We start from the raw sequence: 18,688 nt of genomic DNA, 5'->3' as shown, positions 1-18,688 counted from the left end.
TCATCAACATGCCCACTTGTATGCTGTGAATTTTCTGGACATTTTCCTGGCACATTCTCACATGGGACATTTTACTAGGGAGCTGGCAGAAAGCTTTTGTGTTCTCACATCTCTGCAGGATTTCAGGAAAATGTTTTCGTGTCTGAAAGAAGCTCACACACTTCTCAGTTTGAGCTGCAGGTTAATGCCTGCGGCTTCAGCTGTGTTGTTCTGTGTGGAACTTCACGCTGCATGTTTGGATTTTCACACTCGAAAGTGAAAGCATGAAAAACAGGGAACTCGCGCTTGTCTGCCCGTTGCACAAAGGGACATTTAATAACAGTAGTTCTAAGCCTGATCTAGGTTAGAGTTAAAGTACATGTGCAGCTCTGGTTTTATCTCCGACTTGAGTTTAGTTCAATGGAAGAATGATTAACTCAAAGCTGCGCACACACAGAGGTTAAAGAACATTTCCAGGGCAGAGGACGGACTCAGTTTGACTGTTGTCTCTGGAGAGGAAGCTGATCTGACAGTGAGTTACAGCTTTAGTTCACTGCAGGATAATTGCACTAAAGCGGAGCTGGACAGTTGTTTGTGTTGTATTTCATATTCTGAGGTGAGCTAGGACAGTTTGTATTTGTTTGAAAGTGACAGAAGTGGATGTTTATTATTTTTGAAGTAGAAATGGTTTAAAGATAAAATATAAGTAAATATAAAAAAAATAGAAATAGTGTTTTCCAATAAATGGGAGCTATTATGAAAAGATTCATCAATAGCAAATTAAACTTATTCAACAAAGCTTAAAGGTTTAATAAAAAAAACACCTATACGAGGTACAGGTCCAAAAGTGATTTTAAGTAGGATATCAAATTATACGTGAAGTTAAAAAGAGACTTAATGTGAAAGAATTTGGCTGATTTTACGAATGATAATATGAATTCTGACCACAATCAACATTTTTATTTGTGATTGAATGACAAATGAAGAGTTTAACTAATTCTTTACATCAAAATTGTGGATATTGCTAATCTATTCTTAATTCCTGGTATTAGTTTTGGATATTGTAGAATTAAGTTTGTTGTAGTTATTGATTCTTTATTTAATATAATTGTGTTGTTGTTTGTCTATTTAAGTCGCTGGCCAGACTCATTTTGGTTCCTACCTGCCATTGTTTTCTGTGGGACAGATATAAATGTGACAGTCTGAGTTGGACATGTGCTACAGAGACAAGATAATAAAGTTGTCTGTCCTGAATCCTGCTTGTTTCCCAGAGAGTCTAGTAAATGCTTATGTGCATGAAATTAGGGTGACACAAGTGTTTTGTGGTGTTTTCCGTTGAACTTTGACCGAGCAATGTCACCAAGCTTTTAACAACGCCACTGAAGAATATGTCTCTGTGGCTCAAGTGTGTGAATATTTGGACCAAAGTAGAGTCTTCAAGAAATGTAGTGACTCTAGGACACTGTTTTCAAAAGCTTGATCTCACTCTGAGACGAGAAACAAGCTTTCTGACCTGCTCTGAAGTCAGTTTCCTGATATTGTCCGGAATGTGAGAGCATTAATGTCTGAGTCAGTTGCTCCAGACTTTGCCGGCCTCCTCGTAAAATGTGCAATTGGGCGTGTTGATGATGTGACTGAAGAGAAAGAAAAAGAAGACATATCTCGAAAGGAAAAAGATGAGACAAACATGTAGACGACAAAGACGTCTTTCAACTTGGAAAGACGAGGGCCGACCCACTTTATGTTCTGTAAAATATACACTGAGCCGTTTGAGCAGAATTTACACGTCACGCCTCCTGCTGCTCTTACTCAGCAGCACCCCCACACCTGAATGTTCTGGTTGTTCCCTGTTGTTGTTCTTCATATGTAAAAGACAAACTGCGGAAAATGTCCAGTCAATAGTTCACATGTGGAAACAGCTTATGTGGATTATTTTAAACGTTGTGTGTTTTGTCTCTCTTTTCAGGCCAGCTGTCTCCCAGTCCCCCCCCCCCCCCCCCGCAATGGATCCGCTGAACTGCTCAACTCCGAGAGAAACCCTGGAGCAGGTTTCCGTCTTGCTGGGCTGCAGTCCGACCTCTGCAGAAGTGGCGTCATACCTCGACAAACATGACAAACTGAGGCATCTCAGAGAGAATTTCCTGGTGCCCAAAATGGCAGACTTGCCTCCTTGTGAGTAAAAGATAGCATATTACAGAAGACGAAGGGGAATATTGGATTTCAGAGATCCCTTCCTTTTCCATGTTTCTGTAGCTGATCTCTCTCTGGTCGATGGCAGCAACGAGTGCATCTACCTGGTGGGGAACTCGTTGGGGCTTCAGCCCAAAATGACCCGGAAATATCTGGAAGAGGAGCTGGACAAGTGGGCGAAAATGTACGGTGACACTTGAACTCCATAGTGAGCTATAGTTTGAGATAAAGGTGTTTGCGTTTGAGCTTTAAAATAAACTCTTTTCTCAGGGGTGCTCATGGTCACACAGAGGGCTCTCGACCTTGGGCGTGGGCTGAGAACAACATCGAGGCAGTCATGGCTCATATTGTTGGTAAGTGACACTTCACTGAACCCCTGGGAGACACGTCATCCGTCTGTAGTCACTGTCTATACAGTCTATGGAGTGGATGGTCATGTGATAAGAACTACCTACATTTATCCTACATGTACTTTGACTTTTAAGTTTGCCTTATGTCCCCTTGACTAACATGGAGGAGTCTGAGTTTATGACCTATACTGCAGCCAGCCACAAGGGGATGATCAAGATATTTTGGCCTCACTTTTTGTAGAGTTGTCATGTCGTCCATCTTTATTTACAGTCAATGCTCCACACCTGGAATTTCTTTGTCACTCACAAAGCTTATTTATGAGTTACATACAAAGCAGTACAGAACAGCGACACCTACAGGTGGTTGTGTGTTTATGTGGTTATTTGATGCTTTATCTGTTTTGCAACTTTGTCGTGTTTTGTCTGTGAGGTCGGTCGTAAAGGTCACTGGACTATGTGCATCTGGCTGTTTTTGTAGAATCCAAAGTTCACATGCATTTTATTTTTGTTTGTTTAAACAAAGCTGTGTGTGTGTTGGGTGGGTCATAAAACTGAAGAGTTCATCTGTGATCTGGAAAAGATCGATGTGATTGATTCAAGAATCCATTGTAGTTCCATGATTGATGATAAATTCCTTCCTTATTTTGTTTAATTCTGGATTTCACAAGCTCTTTGGGACTTTTATGAAACCACGAGAGGTTTCTTCTGTGGAAAGTCAAATATTATGAGAAATGGGATTCTAGTGAAACCAAAAGCAGAAACACAGACAATGAGAGTGAAATCAGTAGGTGTCATGTTTATAAGTTTAATTACTTCAGTTAATACATATACTATACTACAGTGTGTTACTGTAAAAACCAGGAGCAGGTGGAGGACGGTGATTCCTTTGTGAAATAATTAGGTGATAATATTTCCTTCTAAAACTTGGGTCCTCGGCTGGACTGTTTCAAAACATCAGTGGATCCCTGGTTTCTAGAAAATACTGATTCATAAAAAACTGTTCATGAAGTAAAAAAGTAAAATATAAGTAAAAATGTGTGAACGGTTGATGAAATGAAAACATGACTCATGTTTTCCGTTGTTTCTTACAGGAGCTAAACCTGAAGAGGTGGCGCTGATGAACGGCCTGACGGTGAATTTACATCTTCTAATGGTGAGACACGTATCTTCTAGCGGAGTACTTCACCTCATCTTCAGTTAGGGGGAAGTATAAGTAATTAGGAATATCAAAGGTTTCAAATTTCCTTCATCATGGTTTTAACATCTTAAATTTGACTTAATTTAAATAATGCTATACTCCGTGTCTTAAATTCAAGCTGCGTAATGTGTCTCTACCTGTGACTCTATATTTGTTCCGACATTTATTTTGTGAGACATTACACAAGCAGAATAACAAACCTTTGTCTTGTAAACATATATACTTGAAGTGTAGTCATTGAGTTTAACTTTTGTCATCACTCTGCAGCTCTCCTTCTACAAACCCACAGCAGCTCGACACAAAATCCTCCTGGAAGACAAAGCTTTTCCTTCAGACCACGTGAGTAAGAAAATAGATGTTTATTCTTATGTGCAGACAGATATTTATACAAGTTCAGACTTAAAGATCATTTATTGTAAAGTAAGGTTATCACTTCAATAGTTTTGCAATATAATACAATAATATTTTATTTCAAGGCATGTTTCTAAACCTCCAGTGACACGTTACAATGCATCATATGGAAACACAAGAAAAAATATTGTTTCCTTGCAGATGTCATGAATTAAGCTTCATGGACAGGAAGTAAGTGTGTAGTGTGAAACAGATGAACACCAGAAACCAAGAAAATATCAGTTTGTCACAATTCTGGACAATTGATTTGTACATCTCAATGTTTCTGTAACTTGTCTCCTCAGTTTATGTCCTCTCTCATTGTCTCTCTCTCTCTGTCTCTCTCTCTCGTGTCTCCAGTACGCTGTGGAGTCTCAGATCAGGCTGCGAGGATTCGACCCTCAGCAGAGCATGCTGCAGCTGTCACCCAGACCGGTACGTCACAGATTTTTTTGTATTATATAAATATATATTATATATATGTGGGTAAATTATATGTGGGTAAATTAAACAATTCAATTCACAAGTAAACAATATAAATATTAAACAGGTTGTGCAGGTATATTAGGATTAGGTATGATATTGTCAGTCCATATTTTTAAGCCACTGACACTATATATAAATTCGTTCAATAAGAGGTGTGACATGTGGAATAATACATTATGATTGATATACACTACACAGATAATGTACAAGAGGACATTAGCAAAATTACTGAAGTATTTCAAGTATTATTTGTATCTTCATTAGCTTCCTCAAAGTTTTTCTTTCAGTGACATGAGACTATGTTTTCCTGTGTTTCACTGCAGAGCAGAACTTAACTTCTTTATTTACAACATCTATACAAGAGAAAAATAAAACAATAGACATGAGCCAGAGGTTTGAAATGAAAGTGAAGTTTTGCCATGAGCCAGAGGTTTGAAATGAAAGTGAAGTTTTGCCAGTGTTCTGGGCTGGAAGATGGTGACAACCTTTCTGTAAGTGATGTCAGAGAGGGACGAAAGACATGAGACTGATGACTCTGCTTCCTGCTCAGGGGGAAGAGACTCTGAGAACAGAGGACATCCTGCAGCTGATTGAGAAGGAGGGCGACTCCATCGCCATGGTGATGTTCAGCGGAGTTCAGTATTACACGGGTCAGCTGTTCAACATGGCCGCCATCACTGAGGCTGGACAGAGGAAGGTAAAATCAGTGAAACACATGAACCAGAGGATCAGGACCTTTTTTTAAAATAACTCTAATTACTTATATCATTATAAAATATCTTCCAACAAAAAAGACATTTACAAAACAAGAGTAGTGTCATCATTCTGCCTGTGTCTCGGAGACAAACAGGTTTAAGACACTGATAACATCAACCTGGCCTTGTCCCCAATTGCCATTGCCATAGCAACCAAGTTGTAAAGTGTTAACTGGTCATGCAAATCTGCGTTCACCTCAATCAACAGACGCTTCTGCAATCCTGTTGAATGTTTGTAAGACCGACATTAAATAACTAGCGACCTTCTCCTGTTTGTTTGTCAGGGCTGTTTTGTAGGTTTCGACTGCGCCCACGCTGTCGGGAACGCCGAGTTAAAGCTGCACGACTGGGGAGTCGACTTTGCCTGCTGGTGCTCCTACAAGGTCCGACCTCCTTAGTTTTTATTTGTGTCTTTCACATGTGATCTGAAACAGATCTGAAACGATGTCGTCTCTTTTCAGTATCTGAACTCAGGCGCTGGAGGCCTCGGAGGAGCGTTTGTCCACGAGAAACACAAAGACACCATCAAACCAGCGTGAGTGTTTACGCACAGAACATAAAACTTTATTTTATTCTATTAAGGCTACACAATGTAACTGTCACTGAGCAACAGCGCCCCCTGCAGCCATTATAGTCATTTTAATGAAGCTGCTTTTTTAAGGTAAAAATGATTTATAGTTTATTTAAATACATTTCAGGTGATACATTTTTTCATCAAACAAATTGATGATGTATTTCATGATATATCATTATTTTACTCATATGATCATATGTGCAGTAAATGGGGGTAATGCTTTTTACTTTAAGAAAACAAGTTTTCTTATTTGTACTTATTTGTATTTGTGAGTGAGGTATACTGACTGAAAGACATGTCAAGTGTGCAGTAAAAGTATTCTAAATTTGAGTATTTAAATGCGAAGTGTTTAAATCTCTTGTCTCCACCAGGCTGTTGGGATGGTGGGGGCATGACCTGAAGACTCGGTTCAAGATGAATAACGGTAAATTACTGCACGTGACACTTTGCTGTGAAACATCATCTCCTGAGGTCGAGTTACTTCAAAAGTTGTTGTGTGCCATCTTGTGGCCACAATGGATTTTACACCTGAAGTGAAAAGTCTTTGTATCCACATTTGTGATATTTAGACCAAAGCTTTTATATCTTTTGTTGATTCTCTTTATAATCAAGGTTTTAAATGAATTATCAAGCTCAGGTTTTTTTTTCTGTGATCAGTGTTGGAGCTGCAGCCTGGTGTGAGCGGCTTCAGACTCTCCAACCAGCCCATCCTGCTGGTCTGCCCCCTGCAGGCCAGTCTGCAGGTACTGAAAATACAGTTTTAAACATATCTTTATTTCTGAGAACTGATTTTCACTGACACCAATTCAATTTTGCCAGGTGTTTAACATGACCAGCATGCAGGAGTTACGCAGGAAGTCCCTCCTCCTGACAGGTTACCTGGAGTATCTCATCCAACAGTTCTACACTGAAGACTCCAAGCAGCCCAGGAAACCGCACGTCCGCATCATCACGCCCTCCGACCCTCTGCAGAGAGGCTGCCAGCTCTCACTCTCCTTCTCTGTCCCCATCAGGAAGGTGTTCCAGGAGCTGGAGAAGAGAGGAGTCGCAGTGAGTAACTGACAAGTTGTTTTTCAGTCAATTCCTGTGTTTTAGGGGCTTAGCTGTGGTAGGAGGGGATGTATCCATTGTAAATTGTCAAAGTGCTCTTGCTGCAACTTTTTACATTAAAGGGATAGTTCACCCCAAAATTAAAATGTGCTCATTATCTGCTCGATGGAGGGGTGGGTGAAGTGTTTGAGTCTACAAAATACTTTAGGAGTAAACAGTGTTGCAGCCAAAGTGACTGCTACTTCAGACGTAATAAAACATAACATGCCTACATGCTCGTGTGGTGTCATCCAAGTGTCCGCAAGCCCCGAGGAAGATATCAGAGGAATGAAAGTTTCAAGCCGAACTTCAATGTTTGGGCTTACAGACACTTGGATGACGCCACACAAGCAGTCTGGAGGCATCTTAGGTAAAGAGGTAAAAAAAAAAAGTAAAGAGGAAATAACATCCACCTCACCCAGATGAAGTGGCTGCCTCCACTGCTGCATATGTGTGAGTCCTGCATCGTGACACAACAGCCTTGTAAAAGCAGACGATATAAGTTTTATGCTGCTCCCTCAAACCCATTCATGCCGTGTGCCTGAACTTATTTCCTGTCTCTCAGTGTGACATGAGGGAGCCCAGCGTGCTGCGGATCGCTCCGGTGCCGCTCTACAACACCTTCAGTGACGTTCACACCTTCATACAAACACTGGGAGCTGTGCTCGCAGCCGATGAATGAAGAGGGCTGGACTGCTGCAAAGCCACAGAGGTATAAGAAGATGTAAAGAAAAACTGGACCTATTTTTAAAATTTGTCTGTAAATGAGTAAATGTCTATTTCAAGTACATATTGCTATATTTAAAAAGACAAACATGGCACCATTAATCACTGTTTGATGATATAGAGCAGGAAATTTGGCTGAAACGTGGCAATTTAAAACAATGTGAAATTTGCGAAACGATGGAAGACGTGTCTCCATCTTCTGCGGTTTAACAAAAATCAAGCTAAAATATCACGTATTCAGTTTCCACCACTTCATACAAATAAAACCAAACTTATCAGAACCACTAACCTTTGGAGAACGTCAGTGTGAGAACCACCTGAAATGACACAGACCATTTTTGACAAACATTTCCTGAATGTGTACGTTGACTTTTGTTTTTAGTGCGATGTCTGTTGAGGATTTGACCTTAAAGTAATTGAGCAAGTAAAGAGTTGTTCACCTGTTTATTCCATTTTTAATTATATTCAACATATCTAGCATATCTCAGACTCAACACTACATTTTAACGGGACCTTAACAATACGTGAGGTGAAGATGAACAGCTGTCATGTCGTCCATCTCAATGTACAGTGTGAGCATACACTGTACATTGAGATGGACAACATGATACCAAAGTGTCTCGATCACCCCCTGGTGGCTGGGACATGGACTACAAAGTCAATGTACACACAGAGAACATCTTTGAGCAAAATGAATTCAGTCATTTGAAGTGGTTCTTATCACACTGAAGTGTGAGGACAGTCGACTGAGACTCACGTTAGCTGAGAGCGTGGTAGGGTCTCGCCACAGCGCCTCCAAGTTTGCAAGACGGCAGCGTTTGTATTCACAATCTTTTGGCTTCATTTCTGGATAGAGAGCGGAAGTGGAGACATGTCAACTATCACAGTCTGTGGTTTGAAATCACACTATGCTCACGTCTCACTAAAAAATAAATTCCTTTGAAAAGGACGTATTCTCTGCATCATTAGTCAGAACATATTACATTACATGTCATTCAGCAGAGGCTTTTAGCCAAAGCGACTTCAATTGCATTCAACATTTACTGAGCGTATTTTCACGCATGTATAAACAAAAAATATTCAGCATTTGTTCCAACTTTCAAGCACATATAATTCTCTAAAGACAACTTGATGCCTCGGTTAAAGATCTTGAGTTTTACATGTCCAAATTATTTCAACAAAAATTAAAACAAAAGCTCTGACAATTCCCTGCTGGCGTGATTCATCTTCCCGGTTAAGCATTAGGGCTCGATACCCAGAGATCTCACAGCATGAGGTTTGCAAATGTTTTTTTTTTTGGGTCAAAAAGATTCTTAGGAAACCCCGTCTCCCTCACCCGACCGTACATTACACACATGAGTTAGCCGACAGTCCTCCCCTCACCAATTAACACCTACTTTATTATAACGTTGACTTCTCCTTAATGTTCCCGTGTGTGTTTATGCACTATTACCTTGACGGATGCCTATTCCACGATCAGACGTAATTGGCATATCAATATGCAAAAACCTAAATGGATTAACCTTCTTTAAAACTAATGAGCACTTGGCTGCCCAGCTGGGGAACAGACCAAAATTAGCATTTGTCATCTTTTTTTGGTGATGTGAGAATAAATAATTGAAGAGAGGCTGGGTACTCTCTTTCCTTGGGCTACTTATGGTGATGTTAAAAAAAAAAAAAAGAATGCAGATTTACCTTCTTCATGACGACCACAAGCTCGCTGAGTTCACACACAGGGTCTAAAGACAAAAATATAAAGGAAATACACTCTGTGATTGTATTAGATAAATAGTAATGTGTTAAACGTAAGAAAATACATTAATATTTATGATTTGAAATAGTTACAAGCTAATAGACGTCTACATTTATATGTGTAGCACTAATTTACAATGAATTCTGGGTAAGTTAAGTCTTAATGTAATGTTGAATTGTGTAAAGATGAGAAGAAAACATGAACTACTGCCTCATTTCATCACATCGTACCTGAGCCAAGAGTTGAGTTTTTGTGACGATCTGAGGTTTGTTTGTTCCAAAGCTGTGAAGTTTGAATCCACTTCATCCTGTTGATGAGAAGAAAATATCAAAACATTTCAGAAGAACTAGTAAAATATATCAACCTCAATAGATTCAAACAACTTGTAGCGTTCACAGAGTTTATTCATTGCCATCTTTCTCTCTCTCCTTGCCCTCTCTACTTTTCTTTCTCTTGCCTCACTTCTGTATTTTAGCTCACTTGCCTTCTCCCTCTTCTCCTGTCTCTCCCAGCCTTCTTCTGTCTTTCTCCTTTCTCCACTTTTCTCGCTCTCAGCCTTCCATCTCTCTCACCCCCTCTACTCCTCCCTCCATTCCTCTCTAAGCCATCTCTTTCTCTCCTACCTCCCGTCTCTCCACCTCAACTCCTCTCTCATTCTCTCTCTCCCAGCTTTCCTCTCCTCCTCTTTTCTTACACTGTCTCACACACGAAAAACTCATCAGTCAGTGAAATCAAAACGAGAAACAGTGAATGGACCTTTTCAATGAGTTGAGTCAGTTTCAATCAGTTTGCTGACACTCAGGTTAAATAACAAACTTATTTTGACATTTAACATCACCCGTCTACTTCTCTAGTTATCCCCTCGTCATGTGTGGGGACTAAACGGCGCCCTGGGCCGGTTGTGGCGGTGGCTGCGGCGACAGGTAATAGGGATTGAGAGCTGCACGCATCCAAACTAATTACCCCAAACAGCCCCCGCCGCAGGCTTATTGAGCCCACATCTCTCTGAGTTGACAGGTTCTGAAGGTAGCCTTTTCATCCCAGTAATTAATTGTCGGGGAACTAAAGCGTGAAAGGCTACAGACAGGAAAACTTTAGTGAGCGCGCTCTTGGCAGGTCGGCCGCGACAGCCACCGAGGGAAGAAAACATCATAAAAAAAACAGGTGCAAAAGAAAGCTAGAAAATAAAAAAAGAGTAGATTAGTCTTGGGTGGTTTGGCTTCATTTTGGGTTGAGCTCAACTTGAAGAATCCCATCAAGCTTTTCCGTCCTTTAATGAAGTGGATAAAAGCAGCTTGTTTTTAAGTCAGAAAATGGTTTTGTTTGAAGAGCAGACTTCATGAATAAGAGACGAAATCACAATAGAAACGAGAAGAAAAGACAAAATATTAGCCCAAAAGAAAAAAGGAAGGGGCGCTCCGTGCTCAGATGATTTGGAATCAGATACTACAACCTTGTTAGCATCGCAAGCTTATTTCCATATTAACGACCCCTTCAGAACCTTCAAAGTTATGAATAATTGACAACAAATGAAATGTTTTGATTGTCGTCGGCGCCCGGCGTGTTTAATGTTTCATATGTTGCTTCCGAGCTAATTATGAAGATGGCACATTTGTCAGAAATACGTCCCCCTTTGCAACCCCTGCGCGACCCTCCCACTGTCCTCCACAGATGCCCGTGTGTTTCCAGACAGGAGGTGGAGAGAGGAGGGGGGGGGTGCAGACAACTCCAGGCCCTGTTGTAATTAGCTAGCAGGGAATGCTCAATGACCTGGGAGTGAGTCTAATGGCTGCCAGCGCTTACAGGCATTGTTTGGCCACAGAGACACCAGATATTACAACCTCCGAGGGACAAGGCCAGTTAGTTATCTCGCTCTGTGTTGTAGGACGACACCTGGCTGCTGCAGGCGGAGGAAACGAGTCACGGTTTACCGATCGTGAGTGGCTGCAAGTAGATTGTCATAAAGGTGAAGAACTCCTGTCGTTGTTATTGTTTTGATTCAGAGACCCCTAGTGGCCGAAGCTACATAATGTACATTTAAATTGTCCGAATCAAATTCAAGAGTAATGGTGAACTGCGGATCTGTTAAAAAGACATTAATCAGCCTTGAGCAAAATATGTGATGCTAAACGTTTGTTAACATACTCGCTACTTGCACATTTAGTTGAGAACTAGATCTGTGAAACTGGACAGTACACGTTGGAAATTGAAGGCAGCAAATTGTATTTGTCTGTAGGACGGACTGAGTCTTTTGTGTTTTGTTGTTGGTCAGTGGAACAAACTTTGTGTTGAAGTTGAACTCTTCTCTCTCGGATGCTTCCTTCATCTGTTGTTCCGTGTTCTTTAACGATTGGTTTCTTCCTCTCTGAGAACATCAGCTTGACTTTTCAGAAGCAGTTAGTCGGCGATGGACTTTTCGTCGGACACCTCGTCTCTCTGATGCACCTTGACAAGACGAGCGACAAACCAGAGCTGACAGAGGTTGTGTGTGTGTTAGACAGACAGCTGCACAGAGCTATATTTGGTTACAGCTCATGTTTTGTGTATAATACTACAAGTGTTTGTGCGTATGAGTGTGAGCTCGTGTTTATCTATGCATGTGTCTTCTCTTACCCCTCGTGTGTGTGCGTGCAGTTGTCATGGCACAGTCAGGGCAGAGTATCCTGAAGACACTGTCAGGCAGGATTGATTTCCTCTCTGCCGATCCGTGGAAGCGTTCCTGTAACACAGCTGACCCCCCGAGTTGCGTTACCTTGTCATTTTGCGACACAGATCAGAGCAAAGACGAGCTGGAAATAGCCGCACGGCGACCTTGAACTCTGCGAGGAGGAGGAGGAACAGAAGATGGGAGAGAAAGGTTTATAACACAAACACACACATGCATTTACAATCCACAGAGGCAGATTCTGACACATGAATCGAATCAAACAAAAAACAGCACAAATCGGTCAATAAAGTTTTCTGATGCTAAAACAGATTAATCTGTCATCATAGTTCCTAATTTATTCAATTGTTGCTAAATGTTTGTCTTGATCTGAAACGGCCAAGTACCTTTTCCTAGAGTTGACAGAAAAACGAAATGGGGTGAAAAACATCACATTTTCAGAGCAGTTAGACAGGAATAAGTGGAACGCAGCATCAAATACATGCACTGCATTCAATATGGAGTAGCTTGTGTCTTTTGTACTTAAGTTTTGAGGTTCTTTGGTTTAGTTACCTCTGCCAAGGTAGTTATGTTTTCACCCCTGTCTGTCTGTTTGTTCGTAAACAGGATTAAGCCCCATGAGAAAGAATGTGACTTCTACATATGGGCTAAACAAATAAACTGTGTTAACTGAGTGATTATGTTAAAATGACCAGATGGATTTCTGAGGAGGGATATGGGTCAGTGAGGATCCCATTACATATTGGTGCTGTTTCAGATCAGGGGCAAATCACTTGTTTTTAATATTGTGAAATATTTTAGCAGTTTTTTTTTTCAGAGAATAATTCATGGATCTTGATAAACAAAAACATATCTAGGAGTGTACAGCTGCAGTGCATTGGTGCAGTTTGATTGAATTTGAATTACATTTTTTCTATTTTATGATTTGATCAATGATCACTCCACATATAATTTTTTTTTACAGTACTGTATTTTTCACAATACTTTATCACAGTTGAAATTCATGCCTTGTTTTCAGGTTTTCAAAAAAGAATTATTCGTATGACTTGAAATACATAAAATATGATTTAAATAGTATGAATAATATCATGTAATCCAACAAAGATTAAGTAAAATCTCATGCTATAAAATGTATAATTACTGACGACAAAACACCTTCTGCATCTCAGTCAACCAGCTACACTTCCACCAGTAGAGGGCAGAACAGCACCAGGAAATAACTGAAATCCAAGCAACAGCATCATCCACCACAGCTTTTTAAAACCCTGAGTCACACACACACACACACACACACACACACACACACACACACACACACACACACACGATGACCTTTGACCCCGTCCAGGTGGAGTTTACAGGAAGTGTGTCAGGTAAAATATCTTCTACAAATTAAACTCACCTCAGTTCACTGAACCATGAAAATGTCCAATGTGATGAAACTCGTCTCAACTGCAACAAAAATCAAAGAGAAGCAATTTGATATCAGAAGGCACAAAAAGTCTGAATATTATGAATATGGCAGTATATTCAATTAACATATCATTCAATTCAATTCAATGTTATTTGTATAGCGCCAAATATATACCATATACTTTGAAAATCTTGATTTGCAGTGATTAATGTTGACAAGGAAATATTTCAGATTTAAAGGTTCTTTCCAAATCCAAATTGTTTTTCAATATTTCCTCCAAAGTTGCTCGATTTTACCATTAAAAGAAAATAAGCAGCTTCTAGCTCAGTGACGATTTGTAAACAGTGTTTGTGAATTTTATTTGTCAGAATTCATGGGTCTAATGTTGTGTCCACATACTTTTGTCCTTATCTTGTATCTACACACTCGTTTATCAACCAGATTTCTCTGTCTCTCCTCATCAGGTGGTGAACCTCATCACAGTATGCCGAGAGTCGCCCGTGTCATCTGGTCGACCCCCCCCCACACACACACACACTCACTCACACACACATGCAGAGTGAGAGAGTGTTGTGGCCCAGCTGGGTAAACGAGCTGCTCGCTCTCTCTCTCTGAGGTATTTGGTTGGTTATGGATCCCTGAGGGACGACGCTGCCTCCTGTGTGCAGAGGATCCTTGCCAGGCCCTCGGTTGAAGTGTGTGTGTGTGTGTGTGTGTTGGAGAGAGAGAGAGAGAGATACTTTGGCTGCTCACGACCACTATGTATGTTTATGTGTGGATGCAATCACACTGACATTTTTTTTTTCTCCTGTCGCACGGAACACACTTTTCAAAGCAACACACCTTAAATTGATCTGAACGTTCCAAAGTCAGAAGGTGAGGAGTGGGAGAATTAGAATCTTGTGAGGCTGGAAAGATTTTACTGAGAGCAGACTGACTTTTCTTCAGAGCAGATGCAGTTCTCCCTTAAACGTAACTCGAGTATTTAACAACATATTCCAAGTTGAGCAGACGTGTAATCGTGCTGAGATAAAATGTCGTTTTTGCTAAGAGGTAGTTAACTGTCACTCGAGCTGCCGCTGATTCAGCAGCATGTTAAAGACCACCCCCTGAAACAGCAACTTGTTTTGTCTCTTTCTCCTTAAGAATGCCCCACTGTCCCCTAGACCTCATTCACTCCAGGGCAACACCGATCTATAATGTGGAAGATTACAGCACATCACTTAGCAATGCAGTTGATTGGAAAAAATTAGACTTTATAAACTGTCAATGAAGATCTTTTCCCATTTGGGGTTTTTAAGCATCAGGTGGTGTTTTGTCACTGTTAAGAGAAATCCTGCATCACATCCTGTTCATTTTTTTTGCCAAAGCTTGAGTTTAACGTCCCCAAGTTCAAACTCCTAAAACATGTTTGTAGTTACAGTTTCATCCTAAAACACGTCCTGTATATTTTGGCGTTTTCACCCCCTCTGTCACATTTCTCCTCACTTTCACACAGAAGCAAACCTGACGGAGACAAATGCAAATTCTGTTGTTCTCCATTTTTAATTGTGTGTTGATCATTTTGCAAATGTAATAAATCTACTTTTCTCCTCACACTCGCAGCTCGAAATTTCCAGCTCTTAGTTTCGGTTTCTGCCTGTCTTTTTCTGGCTCCAACAACTTTGTTCCATTTCTCATTCTCTGGCATAATTACAGCATTCTCCAATGCTCGGGCATGCTGTAGATACCCCCTCCTCCTTTTCTTTCCTTCTTTTTTTGTGTTTTTTGGTTTGGCTCTCATTAATAATTCACAGAAAGAGACTGGGAAATTTTAGTGCAATTTGCAGCTGCTGAATCCCAGTTATTGTTTTGCAGGGTGTTGCACAGAGAGAGCAAACCTCGGATGAAGGCTTTGTAGTCCTGAATGTAATTTGGCTACGTCTCTATGACAGGCCACACATCATTAGGGGGCTGAAGGAGATGTGGGGGGGTAACGGCTCCGTCCAACCAGTCAAACACACTGTCCTCATCTGTCTCTCCAAACCCCCGACGCTCCGTGTTTCCTTAATGCTTTGAGATGCTGTTTGTTCATATTTATGCCTCATAACTATCTATGTTTTATTCCGTTTGTTTGCATTCGACCAGGCAGCCGCTGAATTATTCAGATTGGGCCGAGCGGCTTCGCAAAGATGACAACGGGAAACTTTTTGGCTGCTTTTCTTCCAAAATGCAAGACCAGACGCAACTTGAAAGAGGAGCAGTGGCTTTGTCAACCAAGTTTCTTTTTAGGGCATCCTGGTGACCTAGTGATTAAGATGCGTAAACCACAACTACAACAGCTGGAATCGGACTGTTTCTATGTACGTATTCTCCTCCTTACTCCCCCATGCCTCCTGTCTGTATGTTAACAAACAGCCATTCAGTAAAAACTAAAATATTCAGAAAGCAATCAAAGTCAAAACTCATCACGGGAGTCTCAATTAAACATTGTAGAGGTCAGAGTTGAACTCCTTCATGAAATCTCAGAAATCCCCAAAAACTAAACTCAAAGTGCATCAAGTTTGTCGTCTGAACACAGATGCATTTCACTTCTGTAAAGATCATATTAAACTCAAGTCAAGAAAATGAATCAACAACTATTTAGATTTAGAATCATTTTTTATATTAAAAAAAAAAGCTACACAAGTGGAACTTTTAATCTGACTAAACTATTTAATGACATAAGCAACAGAACCATAATTTGATATTAACGAGTCCATCTGAAGCTCAGCATTAATATGGAATCTTAAAATCTTTACCAAATTCAATCGGCCAAGTTTTTAGATTGACATGCCACTTATTTTACTAGTGTCACCATGAAATCATTCCGATAAAACTAGTCTTCCCTTTTTCATTTGACTTACTTGTTGTTTTGTGGAGGAACCACCATTTTATTTCTTTCACAGTTGAAATTTTACCAGGATTTTAAAACCTGTATTCATATTTTTCTTTCTTCCATAACCGTAGATTCAAAGATGTATTATATATGATATATTATATCCTCAAATAATAGATTTGTTTGGACTCCTGAAAACTGATTATCATGAGCAGGTTGCCAGTAAAGATGGATGTGATTTGCATGTATGTGAACGAGTGTGACTAAAGCCTGTTGTGTGTTTGCAGGCACCATCCACCAAGAGAAGAGTCCAGAAGACACCAGGTCTCAGAGGAAAAAGCAAGAAACAATATCAAACTCTTTTTTCCTCTCCCTATTTTGCCAGGCCTGACCTATTTTGCACAGAGTATCTCATAACCGGAGAGTTTAGGGCTGTTTAATGCTAGGTGACACAGCAGTGTCCTGCAGTCTTTTCTTTCTTAATCCCTGGCATCTTTGGTAAAAGATCTCTCAGAAGAAACAGCGCTCCTTTCTGGCATCTAGCCGCCGGAGGGAAGGGGAGATTGTCAGGGTGCATTTCTCCAGTGCTCGCCAGCCACTCCTCAGGAGGGTTGTTGGTGTGTGTGGGTAAATCTCCCCCTTTTTTTGTTGGCGAGTTAGGTAAATTGAGGGGGGAGGAGGGGAAGAAGAAAGAGAGGTGGCAGCTTTTCCCCCATGGAGAACAATTCCACCTAAAGCTGTTTTTGGAAATTACAGGAATGTTTCTCTTGTATTGCTCTTGTCACCTTGCCTCCAACATGGCCGCAAACAAACTAAAGTGAAACTCAGTGATGCGTTTCCTCCAGAGTGGTGGAGGAAGGAGGAAGAAAAGGAGGAGGATGCCCTGCGGGCTGGTGTTTCGTGTCATCCTCTGATAGCGGATTTTGTTTGGAGGGATTTTGAACTCGAGCGCCGACTGCGTGTCCAGTAATCTCACTGACCTCGCTGCCCAGCCGCCGAGGAGAAAACAGTGTGAGGCTGCTGGTCATTGTGAATCCAGGACCGGCTGTAATCCACGTCTTACTCTGGGAAATGTGGGTGTCGACGTCTCCAAAAATGTGCTCAGATTTAAAACTACATAGAAATGTTGCAACCCTTGTCTTCTAGTTTGGCCAAGATCTGTGTTGAATACTCAGTGTGACTAGAGATGCTGTCAGTACTCTGTGTCCATGAATAATATCCCATGTTTGTGTTCACAGCTGCATTTTAGTTCAAACCAACATGAATGAGGTAAAACAATGCAATTCATAGTTTTTTTTTGTATAATTTAAATTGTGTGTTATGTTTGAGCCTCTCATTGTCTCTATCTCTCTCTGCAGGGATCTCTGACAATTATTATCATTATTATTAAATGAGTCTTTGAAGGATCAACTGAATTGGGTCAAACCTAAAGAGTCATTCGTTTTAACAACAGAGAAATTCGGCAACAAACTTTGCTCAAATACACCGAATTCTGGTTCTGAAAAAAAGCTAAGGATAGAAGTCAGTCCCTCACGTGCTGAGTCATAAAGTTCCTGTAATGTTCTGCTGAGACCAGCTCCCTTTCTTTCATATGCAGTTTGGCTGGTGCTGTATCTAAAACACACATTGCTGACCTGAGGTTTGATCCCTGAATTAGATTCTTCAAACATAAAGAAGTTTGTCTGCTGCCTTTTCTTGATTGGGGAAGTATGACAGAGCATATGAGGTGGTAACTGCTACTAGTGGGACAAAATGTAAAGGAAGCCAAGTAAAAAGCACGGTGGTTGGGTACATCTATACTTGTCCACAGTGAGAAACAGGAGCAGCAGAGCAACTCGTCTTTGTGCAGCCAAAGATAAGGACGGGGTCGAATCCCCCCATAAGAGCCTTCCACAGGAAAGCCGGGCGTCCAGGAAACCTGGGTTTTCCCCAATCAAAAGTTCCATTAACCTGGAGCACTGGGAGCTAATTGAGAGCGAGAGAGGGTGAGATGCATCACCGTGTCATTTCAGCCACACGGCTCGACGTCTGACATATTTGTAATTATCTGGGATAATAAGAAACGAGATGTGGCAACAAAACAACCCAGCTGAGCGGGAAAAGCTTGGGCTGGAAGTGGACTCCTCCAGAAAAAGACAATGAGCAGGAAGAATCTTCCAACCTTTGATAACCCAGATCATGTTTTAAGCATTAGCAGATGCGTAAGTAGAGCTTTTCATAACAGGGCAGAGAAGATCCACAAATCTGCATTACTGTTTTGAA

General features: G+C 40.8%; 1 protein-coding gene across 12 annotated transcripts in view; it reads left to right on the top strand.

Moving 5' to 3' along the window:
- kynu (kynureninase) overlaps positions 1-18,105 on the top strand; it is a 40,705-nt gene extending 22,600 nt beyond the window's left edge. For 4 of the 12 annotated variants that reach the window (XM_069521372.1, XM_069521376.1, XM_069521374.1 and 1 more), the window contains 13 exons: positions 1,946-2,151; positions 2,233-2,353; positions 2,440-2,522; positions 3,611-3,672; positions 3,985-4,056; positions 4,468-4,542; positions 5,144-5,290; positions 5,633-5,731; positions 5,810-5,883; positions 6,294-6,346; positions 6,580-6,665; positions 6,742-6,972; positions 7,577-8,942. In XM_069521372.1, coding sequence (XP_069377473.1) covers positions 1,983-2,151; positions 2,233-2,353; positions 2,440-2,522; positions 3,611-3,672; positions 3,985-4,056; positions 4,468-4,542; positions 5,144-5,290; positions 5,633-5,731; positions 5,810-5,883; positions 6,294-6,346; positions 6,580-6,665; positions 6,742-6,972; positions 7,577-7,693 — 1,389 coding nt within the window. In that variant the 5' untranslated portion in view covers positions 1,946-1,982 and the 3' untranslated portion in view covers positions 7,694-8,942. Of the gene's footprint in view, positions 1-263; positions 596-1,945; positions 2,152-2,232; positions 2,354-2,439; positions 2,523-3,610; positions 3,673-3,984; positions 4,057-4,467; positions 4,543-5,143; positions 5,291-5,632; positions 5,732-5,809; positions 5,884-6,293; positions 6,347-6,579; positions 6,666-6,741; positions 6,973-7,576; positions 8,943-11,375; positions 12,468-14,033; positions 15,912-16,713 lie in introns of those variants that run through there. The other 8 variants (XR_011240459.1, XR_011240458.1, XR_011240456.1 and 5 more) reach the window with 8 other exon arrangements.
- Positions 18,106-18,688: the final 583 nt, after the last annotated feature.

The sequence above is a fragment of the Paralichthys olivaceus genome, chromosome 24, assembly GCF_024713975.1.
Source record: "Paralichthys olivaceus isolate ysfri-2021 chromosome 24, ASM2471397v2, whole genome shotgun sequence".
NCBI classification, from domain to species: Eukaryota; Metazoa; Chordata; class Actinopteri; order Pleuronectiformes; family Paralichthyidae; genus Paralichthys; species Paralichthys olivaceus.
This window is presented reverse-complemented; position numbering and strand designations above follow the sequence as displayed.